The sequence below is a fragment of the Mesitornis unicolor genome, unplaced genomic scaffold (assembly GCF_000695765.1).
Source record: "Mesitornis unicolor isolate BGI_N332 unplaced genomic scaffold, ASM69576v1 scaffold7571, whole genome shotgun sequence".
NCBI classification, from domain to species: domain Eukaryota; kingdom Metazoa; phylum Chordata; class Aves; order Mesitornithiformes; family Mesitornithidae; genus Mesitornis; species Mesitornis unicolor.
This window is the reverse complement of record NW_010163046.1, coordinates 36,817-55,100: the sequence shown is the minus strand read 5'-3', so window position 1 is coordinate 55,100 and position 18,284 is coordinate 36,817. Positions and strand designations below refer to the sequence as shown.

Below are 18,284 nucleotides of genomic sequence, written 5' to 3'. Positions count from 1 at the left end.
CAGGAAATGAAAAAAGTTTCCAGGAAAAAAAAAGAAATTTGAGGAAATGGAAGCTGCTGTAGAAATTTAAGATGTTATTATTCTTGCAAGTCATCATGGAGAGGGGACCAGATGAAACAGAGAGGGGCAGGTAATCATTAGTCAGCTCAACTCAGCTCAAACATTGTTAGCATCTATGAGAAAAAGAAAAATAAAATTTAAAATGTAACTAAACAACTTTCTTATTGATGTTACATTAGTGTACAATAGGAGTGAATCCAGCTGACACACCACCACCATAAATAGCTGCAAATATTGCTAATCAAACATTTTACTATGATTACTCTTGGTTGTTTGCAATCACATTTTAGTTGTCTAGTAATTCTGAAACAGTCCAACCTGGAATACTACAGATGAAGTCCTTGCTTAGTTATAGTATTATTTTTCAACAATACTAAACTAATACTTGAATACTACTAACACTTTTCCCCGAGTTTTTAATGGGAAAAAACTTAAAACTAGTGTTTACCTCACAGCTGTTTAATAGTGGGTTTCAAAACACATCACATATATGTTCCCTATCTGGCCACTAAGTCATTTGCAGAGCCTGGCGTAGCCGCTTACTTTTGCTGAAAATCCTTGATTAACTTCTTTGCCTTGTTATATTTCTTCTCCAGAGCCTGATACTGGCTTTGCGTCTCCTTGAGGTGCTCATTCACCGTATGACACAGGGTTTGTGCCTCAATCCAGTAACTCTCTAATTTCATCATCCTTTCCTTATTCTCCTCAATGTTCTGCTGGAGTTGGGTCTTCTCCAATTCCCACCTCACCTTCTCATTCTCAGCAGCCTGCAGCTGAACAAAAGAATGGAGATGCAGTCAGGAAAACGCTGCAAAATGCAGCCTAATAGTTTAGAATTAATTCAAACAACATGAATAGTGAATCACTGAATTAATAACTATAATAGTAATATGCTAGCAGTGAAAAGAGCATTCCAGGACAAAGAAAACAGACTCATGCATACATTATTCCTCCTCATAAAGCAAAGCAGAGCCTTTGCTCTGTGTTCCAGTGCAGCCTCTGTGCTTCTCTGAGTTATGCTAAATACACTTTAAAAATGTCAACAGTGGAGTATTCAGGCAAACTGCAGGGTTAATCAGTCAGCACTGGGGATGTGTCTTGCTCTATGCATGTGGCTCAGGTGTTATAAAGCATTCATACACTTCCATAAAATTATCGAATTTCTAAATTTTTTTTTGGAGGGGGAGGGAAATCTGACTTCCAGGTTCTATATTTGATTTAAGAATAATTTAGAAAACAATAGGAAAAAAGCCAATTGCATCTAATTTAACTACCTGCTTTTTTAACCAAATTAGAAATTCTATTAAGTTCTTAGAATGCCTGTTTTCAAGCCACAGTCTTACCTAATCTAGAAAGCCAAACAAAAGAGGGTAGGGCCATAATTCAAAATTTAACATCAGGTCATAACCTAGAAACTTTTTTCATTTAAGCTAGCATAGAGTTTTGCATCCGATACGGAAACTATGCCAGAACTCTTACGAGGACAAAGAGAACCTGTTATAAATACATTGCTCTTGTTTTCTTTAAATTTGTTTACTGAGTTGTAAGGAGCTAATATGAAAAGGAAAATAGGCCCTCGCTGTTGAAGAGTTCAGGTGCTAATTCTGCCAAACACGCCAGCACTGCTTAACTCTATGACCAGGGCTATTTCGCTGCCAGTTCCAATATTTGGCACCAGTGAAACCCAATGACGTTTTCCAAGTGAACTCAAAGAAGTCTGAATTTTACTGCTGAATTTATGATAAAAATTAGCTTCTTTGCTTGTTTTTTGGTTAGTTTTTTTTTTGGTGGTAGGCTTCTCACTTTGCAGCTGAAGCTAGCTGCAGGTTAATGTTTGGAGCTGGATAAGCGTAGGGTTTTTCAGCAGCTTGTATATTTTAGCTCCCAGAATTTACAGAAAACAAAAAACGCCTTAATATTCCTGATTACTTTCTAAGACTGTTTAATTTCCTCTAGGCAGTTCTGCTAACATCACGGATGATACGCACACAAAGAGAGTAACTTCTTTGCAGTTGTATTAGTAATATACCCAAACCAGCCACATTTTCTTGGGCTCTATTCGAGACACTAGGTAAAGACATCCAACATAAAAAAGCACATTAACCCCAATCTTTCAAATGGATTTGCACAGATGAGTGTTTGCACCCAGGCATCATTGCCATGAAGTCGATGGGGCTCGGCACAGTCCCCAGGGGTTGACCGTGTGGCTCTGATTGCTGGATTGGAACCAGGATGTAGAGTGAGAAAAGATTTCTGACTTTCTGAACTGAAACAGTACAGCAGATTGTCACTGCAGAAAATAGTTGCACTCTGAATTTGTTTGTAACAATAATTTATACAGATTTGATAAACACTATGCAAAATACACGGGGAGTGCAAACGGTTGCTAGAAAGAAACAATCTTTTTCTGAAGTACAATTTTTGTCTTCTTTTTATTTCCTTTATCATTTACTCGAACTCAAAGAGAAGGCTGTCATTATAAAACCTAATATTATTCAAGAACTGAATTATCAGTTGACTTCCTATAACGGTTCTCCTAGTTCAAAAATACAATTCCTTTTTATTGCTGTAGCAAATTCAACCTAATAACTATCAATCGATTGTGAGATAGTGTTTTCTGTTTGTTTTTTTCATTTCTAGAGTATCTCCTAAAGAGAACTGCAACAATATGAAACAGCTTTTTTTCTTCTGTACATAAAAAGTAATTTCTACTAAATACCTTTAAATAAATTAAAGTTTTGTTTAAATGTCAAAAAAACTAACATTAACAGGATACTTTAACATCACTGGTAAATAAAAAACTTACTTAGACTTGAATATTCAATGCAAATATAATTTAAAAACCTGAAAAAATGCATTAGAATTGTAAAACTAGGAATCTGCCATTTAGTCATTATGATAGCCCTTAAAATGCATGTTTAATTGAAGCCACCCAAGTTGGCAGTTTCTCTTAATAGCAGCACTTAAGATTTTACTTGGAACTTTGAATAGAGAACATACATCAAGACAAGATTTAGCTGAGCTACTGTGCTTCTTAATCAGCCTTTAATAAGGACGTTGACTTCTCCACCCACATAAAGATACATGTCTTCAGATCTGATTTTGCACGACAGGAAAAGAACAGCGTGCATTAAACGTATATTGATTCTTACCTTTGTCTTCAGCTTCTGAATTTCAGCTTCTGTAACTGCATGTTTGATTTGCAACTAAAATTGAAAATATAAAATAAACAAGTGAAGTCACAGAGAGTACTCCCGTATTTTTAAAGCCTGTGCTGCAAGTTGAATACCCTTATTACATAGCAGAAGGCCTTGAAGAGTGCTGCAGTGCAGTAGATTGTAAATTAAAATGTCTAGCTTGCAAAATGACTCACTCTGTGCAACCTAATTAAAGATAGGATGCCGTCTAACCACTCATAATTTCAAATCAGAACATCCAATCTGTTTAGCAAAACCAAATGTCTTATGGTTAAAAAAAAAGAAAAGATGTTATCCTGCTGGGCTTTGCTCTCCTCTGGTGTGAACATGAAATATGTCCCAGTGTCAGAAAGCCCGACTGCATTGATTAAAGCAGGCATGTTACAAAAAAGCAAATATGGAAATAAGTGATTTAACAACTCAAGAAGTCAGGAAAACCTCAAGGAAGACCCCACATGTTTATTTCATGCAAGAAAAAGGATAAACTGATGCTATGCTTCACAATTAGCTGGAGTTATTCTGCTCAAGCTAGCTAATCTCAAGTGAGAGCAGTTACACGGGGAAACTGTAGAAAACAGGAAACAGCATTCAAGCACACAGAGTGCAGGCAGATTAACAGCCCAGGCGGTGTGCGAAAGGTTGTATTACATTGTCAAGCACCGTGCCACAGTAACAGCGGATCTGTACAGGGAAAGGGCTGGTGCTGAGGACCTGGCATCCACCTGCACTTTCCAGGGGGATTTCTTTGGGACTAACCTACATTAGTCCTATCCTGCGGAGTGGATACGCGTTAGCTCTTTGAGTGTATTAGGCCATGTCCTGAAACATCTTTCGTTTTACCCCAAAGATCTGCTACTTGCAGGCTCCAAGAACACCCTGAATTATGAACTGAACTGCACCTTCAACAGCATAAGCCTAATCCAACTGGAAAAGATCATGCACATGCACCCAATACTGGTCTGCACCTGAATCCCTCGTGTTTTATTATGTAAAGCAGGCAGCATGGACAAACTTCTGTCAGGCCCCAAAACCATAAATCTACAGCACTGTTTAATCTGAATTGGTGACCTGTGTGTGTTGGGTAAGGAGTTGAGGGCAAGGGCAAAACCTGAATTACTGTCTGAGCTGGCACTGCAGTGGAGACAAAGCCCTTGTCCATTATTTATGAATATCAGGAATAGTTACAGAAAAGCATGTTTTACATGGGGGTTAATTATCTTACAAGACTAAAGGGAGCCTTTGGGAATAGTTTATATTGAGCTAACAGAGTATGTGAGGGAGTTGTACTGAACCAGAAATCATCATCTCTGGTGAAGCAATAGCTACATTCTTGAAGACCAGGCTGTTAGTAAAAAAAATGTACAAATAATTCAAAAGATGAAAACCTCTTCTGGAGGAGAGGAGTAATTTTCAAAATAACAGGACCCATCAGAGAGATGATTGGTAGAAGTATCTTTGAGAAAGGCCAGGCTACTTTTGAAATTCCCTTTTCATGGAGCCTCTTGAATGTACTTCTTGTGACATAGAAAAATGTACACTGTCAGATGCAGTTTTGTTTGCAAATCAGCCTTAACTGCTCCAGTGAATAATCCTAGACCTTTCTGGTAGAGAATTACTGAATTTATGCTGGAAAGAATAAAGGAGACTCTGATACAACCAGTTCCATCTGAGGAACAGTTCAGGAATCGTCTTTCCACTGCTCCTTTCTTGGTCACTGGCTCCAGAGAAGACTGTAGGCACTTCTAGTCCCCATGGTCATCTGATATTACACTCACTTTTTGACTTTGCACTGAAAAGTGTAATGAATCTTCAAGCGCTCAGTGAAAGCAGACAGAAATCTCATTTCACATGAAATGTAAACAGCTGTAACAGCTTGAAGAAACACATAAAATGTGGAGGCACACCAGGCACAGTTGCAGGTGGAACATGCATGGGGTCAGACCGAACCTGCCCTGAGCACACAGCTGACCCCTGGATCACACTGGGCTCCTGAGGAAATGCCACACAAGATCAGGTCTACAGATCCAGGATGGAGAGATGCCAGGGCAGCTGGGAACAGGGCGCCTGACAGGTCTGGAGCTGGGGCTAATGTCAAGTGACTATAGTGGTGCTATTCCACCCAGTAGACTAGAAAGTCAAGAAGGACGTATACATTTCTGTAATATACATAGTAGAGGAAACTAAGGAGATACTTCAGTTAGTATTTGCAAGAGGTTACTTGCAAGTTTTGAGCTCACTCAGTCCAACCTCGGAGCTCCAATTTTCAGAGAACTGTATTTTCTCATCATTCCATTTTTGTTAGTAGTGAAAAACTACAAAAGAATAATCTCAAAATGTTACGGTGTTTATAAAGTGCCCAGGCCTTTGCTTTGTTCTCCTACCTCACTGTTTTGGAGTGAGATAAAATCAGGGGAAGGATGGATGAGCCTGACTTTGCCCTTTGCAGAGTTAATAATGAAATAAAAAAGCTGAGATTCAAAGCCTTAGGCTACCTGCTTACAGTCCCTTCCCATCTCTTGTAAAACACCACAAACCCATAAGCAGCACTTAAAGAGCTTATTATTACATACAAATAAACTCCAAATTGTTGCATAAAAACCAATCTGCTCAGGTACAGATGGTTTTAACAGTTATTTTTATACTCTTTGTTATTAAGTTAAAAAAATGAATACTGAGCACCCAGTCAGATCATTGAATCAGTACATGGTACAGCAGATCCCACTGAGGCAGAAGAAAAAAGACACTTTCCTTTTAACAGACAAATGTGTAGCTGGACATCTACTTTTTTAAGGAACTAATTATGCTTGCAGAATAGATGAGAAATACTAACACATTTATAGGTTAGACTGAACAACAGGCAAGGTCAACTGTTTGGAAAGCAAATCTGGACTCCATAGTTAAAAATTTTAACTAATGGGGAGCAGAAATACCTTATTTCATGTCTCAAATAATGCCAGACAAATTCTTGGCAGATACTATTTTGCATTTTTATGTTTTCCTAGTCAATATAAAACTGTTAAGGCTTCATTTTAATTAGGACATTTTGAATTGTGTTGGCATATTTCCTTTTCAAAGATGTCTTGAAAAGCTGATTAATTTTCTTCAAAAAAATAATTTTTTTAAATAAAAAATATGATACATAGAAAAAAATTGATTTAATTCATCTAAGACTGCAAAAGGTAGAATGGGATGAAAAGCTGACAGATGTTGAAATATCCAAAGTCACTGGGAAAGAGAGAGCACAATGGAATCTAATGATCTCCATGAAAATTGTTATATAATCATTATATATTTCTTGCATGTAATAGTAATTTTTTCATATATTTTATTAACACATGAAATATAATACCTAATTCTTACATAAAATGTCCCTTCTCCCTACAGATCTTGTCTCTCTTCACAACTAAAATAAAGCTTCTATCATCTCTTTCTCTCAAAGCAGTTAAGGAAAATCGGTCCCGTTTTTCCTGTTTTACAGCCAGGAAAACAAGACTTGCAGAAGTACAGTGATTCACCCAGGAATCCCCATCTCTCTTCTGACTTTCATTCCAAAAGCAAGGCATTTCAAATAAGAGTTCTCTCAAACTATCTGAGCACATTTTTCATCGCAAAGATTGAATTCAACTAATTAGGTCAAACTACTATGCTTAAAGATTATGTCCAACCCACTTGGTTAATACTTTCATTAATCTCTGAAGTACAAAAAAGAAACAAAAGTTATTCTTTAAATACAATTCCAGAAAACACTGTGTGGGCTTGTGCAGTGTGATCATGAACAAGTCCTCTAGTGTTGAAAGAATTCAGGGCAAATACCAAGAAAAATACATGTACTCACTCTGGAGCGGACAACAAAATGCAGCTGTGTACTGTTAAATACAGAGAAAGAAAAGTGGCATGCTCGTATCAGCAGTAACTGCGTGGGTTAGTGAAAAACAGCCTGCTCTTATGCAGGAGCATTTAATGTTTCCTTCTCAGGCTCTCATCTGTGCTTAAATGAGAGGGTCCCAAAGTCTCTTAATCTGATCTCCTCTACACCAGCACTTTGAGGACATTAAATCAGACAGGTCTGCAAACAGTTTAAAATCAGTTTGGACATGCTCAAGTTTGGCAATAGCCCAAGTTGACAGAAATTGTATTCAAGTATAGTTTTACAGGTAATTGATTCAGAAGTGAGTGTCTTGCCCATCTCTGGTGGTTTGCATAGCCTTGGTACAATCAGAATGGTAGCATCTTCCCACCACTTTGAGAAAGTATCACTACGTATGATAGAGAGTATTAGAAAATGAAGTAAACTGTTCTGTTAATTTGCATGTGAAACATGGAATGAAATAATTATCATTTAAGTAAAGTAAAAAAAACCCTCAGGAAACAACAATGAATAACAGAAGGGATTCAAAGGCTGAAAAGGGTATCACCAGAAAAGAGAAAAACTGATTGCTCATTGACTGATTTACTTTCTACATATGACTCTCACTAGAGTCATGGGAAGGGGAGATGACAGGGGATGAAGGATAAAAAAAGAGCCTATTTTAAAACTCCATTCTCGGCTCAGGTTCTGTTGCTTTAATTTCCTATGAGGTTCTGGCTACTTTCACCCCTTCCATTTTTCTGTATTTAAAAAGAAAAATGTTCTTTATTGTCATTATGCAGCCCATTACTGTGGGGCTACATAAGTCCAATTGTTTCATGTCCTTATTTGCATCAGAATTCAGGAAAGTTCAGAAATAAACCACATCAAAAGCACAGACTAAAATACAGAAGTGTTTCTCAGTACTTTGGTATGTTAAGTTACATGAATTCAATGACTGCAACAAACATCACTGATTCAAACCTCAGTTAGTACCAGTGTCTGCTACACAAACCCTGTAACCAGCAAGTTTGGTAAAACACCAGCTTGAGATGTGCCTGCTTCCCTTCAGCATCTTTCCAAACACATGGCCAAACACACGGCACTGCAGTACATGCATGAGAGTAGTGTAGTGGTATAGGAATCAGGAAGAGGCCTGTATGTTCCTTTTCACTGAAATTTGTTGTTTGGTTTTTCCTGATCACTTTTGATTGGAATCTTACAATAAATAATAAAAAAAGCAACCTGCTAGTAATGAATTAACTTGCACTTTGTCTTCCTGGACAAAAATTGCAAACTAAGTGCTGAAGCAGAATAACATCTGTGTTGAAAACTTAAATTACACATTACACTCCATCAATGCAAGTCACTTGCAAGCTGATGTTAAAACAACTCTGAAGAACAGCTCCACTTCTTTTAAGCAGGACTTTTTGAGTAATTCCAGTAAGATATCTTGGGAATATTTTCTGATCTATAACTTACCTCTTTGAATTTGTGAGCAAGCTTGCTGGTGTCCACATCACTGGGGGAGAACATGTCATCATTTTCAGGGAGATCGAACACTTCTATAGCCATGTCACCTCCTGGCAGGACAGGTCCCATGTCTTCATCTTCTTCATCTGTAGCATATTCCCCTGTCTTAATTTCATAGCATTTAAGAAATTCCAGTTATCCTCTTTTTAAGCAGAGACTGTTCAAAGAGTAATTAAGCTACTGTGCAAATACGGCATACTGCATACGAAAAAGGTTATCTTTTACTTTAGCTATAATCCCAGTACTAATGAATTCTACCAGACAAAATACAACTCTCCATTAGCATTTCAGAACATTAAGAGAGAGGAGAAAACACTGTCTTAAGCACTAAGGATTTAGTGCTTAAGCACAACTGGCTGTATAGTTCAATGGTTTTCATCCTTTTCCAAATAAGACCTCTTTTCCACAGGAAGGCTTCTCCAAATCTAATACAGGTTTAACAAGGGATCTTTTCCAAACAGAAATAAAAGCAGAATATGACCAACAGGATCTTGATCAGTCTTTTGTAAGCCATCTAGAGGTAGTAATTCTCCAGTGATATTCCATGCTGAATTTGAAAGTCCACTGGTTTCTTCTTTATAAACAAAGTAACTATAGAAAAGTCACACCCACACAGAAAGACAAGAGCAGGAAAAAGAAACCGAGTGTCAGAGACACGTTCAGAGACTGAAGTCAGAGTTTACTGAATTTTCACCCTGAATAAAGATCTGCTTCTACCTGGTTTTAAACAGAAAATGCGGGTGTTTCTTGGGCTGATAACCATGTGAACAATTTGCTGACAAAACGGAATATAAAAAATCATCAGCTACAATCAGTATCTCAAGATTAAAGAAGACAAACCAGTAATACTGAAAAGAAAAAGCTTGCAATATTAAGCCCAAAGCTGCCTATACAATCTCCTGCACCTGTGCTCTTCTCTCTCCATGCCTGTGAGGCTGGGTACCACGTCGCTTCAGCAGGGCTCCCTCTGGAAGCCAGCGTACATCCCATAGGGATCACACTGCTGGTTATGCAAAACACCATGCAAACACTTCCCTCATGGGTACATCTGGATTTATAAAGCTTGGGACTTAATAAATACGTGGAAACAGAAGGGCGGGAGAAGGGGTGCACTCCTTCTCATGTTTATACTCAAATAACACTGCAATTTTGACAGAATTACTCAGGTTTTTGTTCATGAGCTTTCAGTTCCTGAGATGAAGGCATGTAATATTATTATCAGAAGTATATTCCCAGTAGTGCTAGGATTATCTATCAGTGCCACTTTTAGTTAAAAGAACTTTTCAAAAGAGCAGGTAAGAACTCAGATGTCCAAACAACACTCTGAATCTCAACAGTTTCCCAGCTGTTGTTTAGACTTATGTAAATCTCACTCAACTAAAAACCAGTGCATGGAAGCATGTCGAGGTGCACAAGTCCACACAGACAGAAAAGATACATATTTGCAATCAAGAACAGGGTGATTTACTTGCAATAAAATATTATCATTTCTTGGATAAACAGCACATAGAAGCATAGAAGGGTTTAGGTTGGAAGGGACCTTTAAAGATCACGAAAAATCTACACTCATCTTTTTAAAACCATGGAAGTTTTAAAAAAACAAAGAAAGCCAAAACACACAGAAGACACAGAATGATTTCGTAAAAATCTTCTGCTTAAAAGAACTATCAAAAGTAAGTCAGCAACATGCACAACCCATCGATTCTTTAAACATCACTGTTCATGCTAACCACTACTTAGGAGAGCTATCTCTGTCTCTATAAATAGTTACGTATTCTCCAACAAAATAAGCAGTAACTATTTACTTGACATACTTTATATGTACTAAGACTAAAAATCTCAGTAGTCTTCAACAAAAAAAGTTAAGAGCTATTAATAGGCTATTATTATTATTAATAGGCTTTTTGCCTATTTCATCCTTATTTAAAAGAGAAGCGAACAATCCAGCTCACTGGGGTTTTCAGGCATATTAGCATCAGAGCTAAACAAAACAACACCTGAAATTAAATTTATCAGTCTGCATGTCTAGATCTCATACACACACACAGAATCTTCTATTACATTATGTAGTAACTTCTGTTTTTATTTTATTCCTCACAGCTACAAGCAGTTACTATCTAAACAGAAAATTAAGCTGCTAACTCCCCTGGCTTCTTCCAGGAGCATCTAACACCACCTTCACACACCATCAGGGTAGCGAGAAGCAGAACAACTAACTCTAAAATCTCACTGAGATTTCAATGAAATGAATTATTGTGGGGACAAAACACTAACACAATCCCTGTACTGTCAATTTTTCATTCATTATCCCTGAAAAATCTATAAGGTGATACAAACCAATCATTTCTACATGAAAAAAACATTGGCAGGTCCATCAGCAGTGGCAAGGCAATCTCTGAAGCATGCAAAGAGGAGGCAGACGTAGGACTGTGAACATGCCCAGTTTACGTCAAAAACCAGATCTGGCTCAGCTACATGTGCTTTTTAAAGAACATATTAACTTAATGCAAAATCCTAATTATAATTACCATTTTTGGTAAAAGAATAAAATGGACGAGTTTAGTTAAAACTGATTCCTCTAAAGACTTAAACTAAAAAGAAGTACTTCATACAAAAAGAAAAACAAACGCCTATGAAGGACTAAGTTATATTGGGGAAAAATTCAAGAGCAGGCAATATTCTATTGGCCTCAGGAGCCAGAGTGTTTGAAGAGGGACATCAGGCAGCTTAAAATAAACATAAAGGAAGATCTTCCTTCAAATTATACATAACGAGTGTTGATAGGTACAACCATTTTTGCTTCAATTAATGCAAAAAGTAGTCATCAAAGGAAAGCACTGCAGTCTGCTTGGGTAAACAAGACAGCAGGATGACACAAACGCATTACAGAACATGGATATAAATGGGACTTTCACTTTCGTCTTCAAAAGAAGGGGATCCAATCTTATAATCACATGAAACACAAATTATAGATTCAAAAGAACTGATGTGTGCTTTATGGAAATATATGTTGTAAACTACATGAAACATACTTTCCCTAAAAAAGTCATCTCTGCCGACTTTTACTTCACATGAAACTACTAAAAGGCTGTTTAGATCCTGTATCAGTAAACTAAAATAGGAAAGTCAGTGTTTTACAAGCAGCAGCAAGGCACAGACAAAAGTCATTGTACTTCAAAATAACAAAGCCCTGCAACACAACGGTTGTTACTGTAACTGCCTGATTTGCAAGAATTTTGTTTTCTTAGCTGACAAGAACAGTATTTTTTTACTGAACAGACAACAAAAACTTATGTCTCTTGAAGGAAAATCTCAGACTCTTCAGTCTGTATTGGTGAGCAGAATTCATCCATGCAAAAGGCCTATTTCTCATTTCAGTAACACCTAGGGCTTAAGCTTATCCCATCCACAGTAACAGCTTCTGACATCAGCCATTCCATTTCGCTATATGCTATCACAGCTAATAGCACAAAATTATCTTTATAAATGTGAACTGCAATTTTCCAGTTGGAATTTCCCACTTTAAAAGGGAAAATGTGTTCCTCGCATTGTTTAACTGCCTTGTCAGTTCTTGAAATGGGCCTACAACTCCCAAGCAGAAAGAAGGCACAGCAGCACCAGCCAGGGTAATGCAGTCAAACCTCCAGATCACCATAACAAAGGCTGCATCAAGCTAAATCTTTTGTTTGTGCTGAAACTCTCCCACAATCAGGGAATGCCATCTGAACAACTCTAAAAATAACTCAAACCCACCTCTTCATTTGATTTCGATAGTTTATACTTAATTCTTTCAAAGGAGCGAAGAAAAACATAATGGTTTAGTATCAATCATCGCTTTTACAGGAGTGCTTCGTATTAATGATGATGGAAAAAACATATTCTCTGAAAGATCTTGTTTAACAAATGTACTCTTTGGGTGTTAGACATTTAAGCACATTGCAACATTTTTCTTTTCTTGTGTGTCAAGTTTCAATGGTTCCAATGTTGTTTTGCTCTCAAAACGTCCTGATAAATGAGAATATGAAAAAATATTCAACAGAGTATTACTGATATTAGAATACATAAAAATTTTACTTGCATAAAACCACTTGTCCGTGGCCACAGAGTGAACAGAATTCTGCAATATGTTACTAATTTCACATCCTGCATCGCCATATGCAGCCTTCAGGGGAACAGGTCATCTGCTTTATGTGACATGCCATTTGCTATCGAATGTGTAGAACATAATACCACATTCTAATAAAAATTCCAAGAAATGGCAGAATTAGACTAAAATGTGTAAAGAACACTGTGTTAACACATGGAAATCAAAAGGTTTCAGTCAAAGATACAGATTCAGGTTGTACATAACACACTAAGTAGGAAATAGAGTAGGAAAAACCTTTAAGCCAGATTGGACAGGGCTTTGAGCAACCTGGTCTGGTGGGAGTTGTCTCTGCCTATGGCAAAGGGGTTGGACTGAATGATCTCTAAGGTCCCTTCTAACCCAAACCATTCTGTGATTCTATGAAATACAAAGACAGTGACTACTTCCAAGCTTTTGACTTCTGTTTTCTGACAGGATACAACAAATCAAAAGGATGTGGGATTTTAGGAGGCTGGTGATGAATTGAAAACTTTGCAGCAGGCTATCTAAAGGCAGCACCTGAAACAACACATTCTCCCAGCTTCATTGTAGTTCGCACAGGCTCATTGGGAAATGCCAACACTGCCAATCACAAGCAATACTCGAGAAATAACCGAGAGTGCTGGCTCTGCTTGGCTTGTGGTAGTTTAACAAATTGTGAGATCCTGCCTGACTTTGCATGGACCACATTGTGGGCATCCCTTTTCTTCCAGCATCTGTCAGTTCTGCACAAGGTTCTTGTGTTCTCATGGACTTGCCGCCCATGATAACAGCAGATTCTGAAGTGCAGGGATGCAGGGCATTTATATAGTAAATGATGTTTCTTTCAGGATTACTTATATAGTAAATGATGTCTCTTTTGAAAACACCATGTGTATTAGCGTGAATCTTCCCCAACAAGTAACTGTCAGGTATCATTCCTGCCAGGCAATGGAATGAGAAGTTACAGCACACTGACAAGGGACTCTCTAATTCAGCATCTGACTCAAGTTCAGTGTACACTGGCTGGCAGAAATCAAAATTGTCTCAATATTGCTACTATTTCAAAGAACTTGGATCCTTCTGTAACAGCTAATGCTGCTTGGGCTATGATGAGACTGTCCTAAGTTTCAAAACAGAGGAAATCCAGCCAGCTGGTGGCACAGCAAGATAAAACACCAGGACCTGCACATGCCTGGCACACACTTTCTTCCTGTGATCTGACCAGTCTACCAAGCGCAGTCACATGCGGTGACTCCGGGACTCAAACACACATCACTGATTTCCTGCTCTGGAAACTTGCTATGGTATTGCTGTCTTTGTGGTGAAGTCTCTGAGGCTCAGAATTTGACAGCCTCAATGGAAGGTTGAATAAAGATCATTTTCTTGTTTGTTTATGCAGCATTGTAGCTGGAGACCAATGTTGCCATATTTTAAGAACTGTATGAAAATGAACAGGACAGTCTGATAGCTCTCAGACCGAGCAACTCCTGTATAATTCTGAGTCACTCAGCACAAAACTCCTTACACTGGCAACCCAAATATTCCTGAATTTCATGCAGTTAGAATCACTGTCACTTTGAAGAAACAGACTTCAAATGGCAGGGGTTTTTTGTACATTTGAGGATATCATTCTGACAGTGTAAATTGAGATTTTCTTGCCCAAAATATGCCTTGCATACCAAAGCCAAAAAATGCAGGGCTGGCAATGGTGTCTGGTGTATATCAACATAAACCCAGCCACAGTTACCCTCAAAGAGCAAGGTGAGCTCAAAGTTGTAATGCTCACATTTGACAGTAAATGGAGCAGAAGTGCTCATGGTGGCCAAAAATGTCTTTGAACTGTGTCTAATGTGCATTAGATCACAGCTTCCATCATGTCAATTGCCTGGGAATGGTGTAAGTTAAATGAGTTTGCTTGGACGGCATAGCCAGGCTACCAAAAAAAGTAACCCAGGACTGCTGCAGGTTCCCAATAAAATCTACCTCTGGTAAGTCTGTTAAGAAAGAGAACATTCCTCATTGCATACTCGAGTAACTACACTCCAGCCATCTGTTCTGAGAATAAGGTTTACCACCCCCCTCCTACACATGTATATGGCATCAAGTAGGAAATGGGTATGATTGTCAATGATCTCAATGTAGCTTTTGAGAACTGAAATACTGCATTTGTTCTGAAGCCTAATTCCATCTACTGCCAAAAAGAGATCTTAGACAATACTCTGGATATCCTCTGCTTTCTTTATTGCCAGATCCTGAGTTAAGACATTAGTGTGGTGCGTGAAGATAAGCAACACAAACCATTATTTGCAGGTAGGTGCATCCTCCAGGTAAAAGGTGTAATGCATTGATTACGCACCTAGGGATGCCTTCAGCCACACATGCCTCTCTGTGTGAGTACACAGTGAGAAGGATTTGAACATCAGACATTTAGGGTACACCTCTCCTGCCAATTTGAAAGCTATTGGACTATGTTTACCATAAAATGGTATCACAGGTCTTCAAACTCTGACATCTACAGCACACTGTGATGAGTTGAGAAATCTCATGTTCCAAAGGCTGCAGGGAGTCGTCTCTTTTTTGTTTTTGAGGAAATGATAGAGTTCCGTCAAGAAATTAGTCAAGATCTTAAATTCTAATTCCTGATTAAACACAAACTAGAAGACTTGCATGTTTTAATAGTTTGAGGAGAGAACAGAGAGGACATATTGTTTCCAGTCTTCATGGTCTCACACAGGCACACATATATATGCATTCCCAATATAGATGAGTAAAACTTTTATTTACATGAGTTAAATATGCAACTATTACAGAATTCATTATGAAACATATTAAAATATTTTTATTTTTAATATCAGTGGAAATTAAAGTGAAAGCATCACTGGGACTAGATAGGATTTTTACTTTGTCATCTAGGATATTTCTGATTGTTCTGACCTATTGCTAGTTTAATAGCGTGTTTCAAAATCCAAGTGCACCCTGACTTATCTCAGAGTATTTTTGTCCTATTTCACTGTTCAGAAGCCTCGTGTTAGTACTTAAAGGAAAACTAAACTGAAATAAATGCACAGTATGAATTCTCTCTTTCCTCTTCTCTATTGCCTCCTTCTGCAAATAAAAGAAAAAATACTGGCCTGGGACGAAAACACACTAATACATGGAGTCTGGCATTTCAAATAATGTTACTCAAGAGAATGTGAAATGAAGGTGGTTTACTTGGGCTATGTGTAAGCAGTTCGATACAATAACTGCCTTCTACTTTAATCCAGCAGCTAATTAAGGGAGTAACACAGGCAATAGTCTGAAAAAGCTCTCTCGTTAATCTTTCCAAATATCTTAGTTTTTAGGTATATTAGGAATTCTAAGAGAACAAAAAGAAATGATGGAAAATTTACTGCATAAAGGTGAGAGTTACACCACCTTTGTACTGGGACACTACTTGCAAACATCAACTCACACTTCAGACAAGATGTATTAACTCTTCATCCTGTAGAATATCTGTTCACACAGACACAAAAAGTACTATGTGGAAGGAAGGGAAGGTCTTACCTGGAATTTTCAGAAAATTTCTTAATGTTCTGAATTAAGAAGAACATTAATTCTTCTAGGAAAAGAAAAGGTCTAAAACTTCCTTAACCTCCTAAAAGTTAGAAGGCAACTTTTACCAGTTTTCACAAAAAACTGTTTCAGTGCACAGGCAAGTCAACTTTATTCCCTTATTTCAGGCAACACATGCACCTTCAGAGGAAGAGCAATGATTACACAAGTAATGATCAATTTGATATTTGCTGTTCTGGAACAAAACAAGTATTTTAAATCCATGTTGAGAAGCTTTTCAGTAACTCTGTTCTTCAAATAAGATGCATCATCAAAATCTGTAAAAATCAGCAGCAGAAGTAATGGAGGGGGCCAGAAGTTGACCTCTGAGTGACAATTAAAAGGCAGGAATTAGGGATAGAAAACAGAACACTAAAACACACAGAATAGTGAAACACTTGGCAGTCTGTTACCTCGTCATCATCCGCATCATACTGCGCATAGTGCTGCTCCAGCAGCTCTCTCTGGCGGCGTTCTTGTTCTAGGGTTTGGCTGATCAGCTGCGCAACCTCGCTCACTTGTCCCGGTTTTTCTCGTCCAATCACAAACCTATACAAAACATTAGTGAAAAAAACTACTCCTGTTGTTCTAACCAAGTTCTTGATTTTTACCGATGTCTTGTATAGAGGGTAGCCTTTTCCTCCCAAGATACATAGCCGTGATTGTTTTAAATGCGTTCTGTGGATGGCATTTGCCAGAAGGGCACTATGTGCAATGCTAGGAGCAATCAGACCATGACAGCATTTACAGGAGGGGGGAAAAAGTGACCACTAAAGCCTTCAGTCTAAGTCTCAGCAAAAAGGTTTTGCTGAGCTTGAACTTTACAGACGGAGACCTAGAGCAGGGCAGTCTTAAAAAAAATGTATCATCACTTCCATCCCCTGAAGAGCAACACATTTTCCAGAAGCCTACAGAAGACCAGATGCACAGTAACAGCACAGACAACCTTCTGGCAGCTCCTAGTGAAAGGATCATGCACTGGAGTAACTTCTTTCTCCATCTTCACTTAGAAGATATTTCTGAGCTTTTATATTTGCCTTCCTCCTGTCTCTAGCAGAGAACCTGTTTCAACATTTTTAAATCTGACAGACACTATTTCCCTAATTTTAAGCCGCATTTAAATCTTTCTTTTATTTCATGAACTTCTGTTGCTAAGGAGCATTTTTCTCTGCTGTCAGCTGGGAGCACATCTCTTTGGCTCAACAAAAGACAAGGGAAGTGCCTCTTTCTTGGTTGAGGCTTACCAGACTGCTTCCCAATCTTGATTTCAGCAATGGAAATTCAGAACTGGCTTGGATTGTAACATGTTTTTTCATCACAGTGGCATAACCAAAATTAGATATTTTGCTACCTATATTATTAATAATAAACACCCATTATACAGCACCAACAGTGTAAACTACTGAACAAAAGCACAATTTAAAGAGGTCAAGCTGAAGCAATATTTTCATAGCAGGCTAGAAAAACAATTAGGTAATTACAGGTGAAAAACATATTATGCATAGCTGAAAAGCACAATAAGGCAACACTGAGATACTGCACACAGTAAATTATTTGTTTACACAACATTTGGCTCAAATGATGAAATTAATTTGTTATTGGAATGCGAGGTAGCAATGTGCATTATATCCCACGTAAGAAAATTATTTTCATTACTAGTGCCTATCACTGTTTCCCATGTAAGAAAATTATTTCCATTAGTACTGCCTATCACTGCTAAAAGTAATTTGGGATTTGGCATCCATCGGTAAGTCAGCTTCCCATGAGTGGATGACCCTGAGGTCCATTTCCTATGCCAAACAATTTGTCAGACTCTATGAAGTCAGGCACTACAGAAAAGAATACAATTTGGAGATTATTTCAACATCATCAAAATATCCAAATCCGTAATTACTTCCAAAAGGATAAGAAAGGTGAGAATGAGTGACTCCATTTGAAATAACGA

General features: G+C 37.9%; 1 protein-coding gene across 1 annotated transcript in view; it reads right to left on the bottom strand.

Moving 5' to 3' along the window:
- PPP1R9A (protein phosphatase 1, regulatory subunit 9A) overlaps positions 1-18,284 on the bottom strand; it is a gene marked incomplete at its 5' end in the record, with an annotated part of 56,851 nt that overhangs the window by 21,909 nt on the left and 16,658 nt on the right. The window contains 4 exons of the mRNA XM_010193805.1: positions 604-833; positions 3,213-3,266; positions 8,587-8,742; positions 16,753-16,888. Of these exons, the coding sequence (XP_010192107.1) occupies positions 604-833; positions 3,213-3,266; positions 8,587-8,742; positions 16,753-16,888 (576 nt within the window). The remainder of the gene's footprint in view (positions 1-603; positions 834-3,212; positions 3,267-8,586; positions 8,743-16,752; positions 16,889-18,284) is intronic.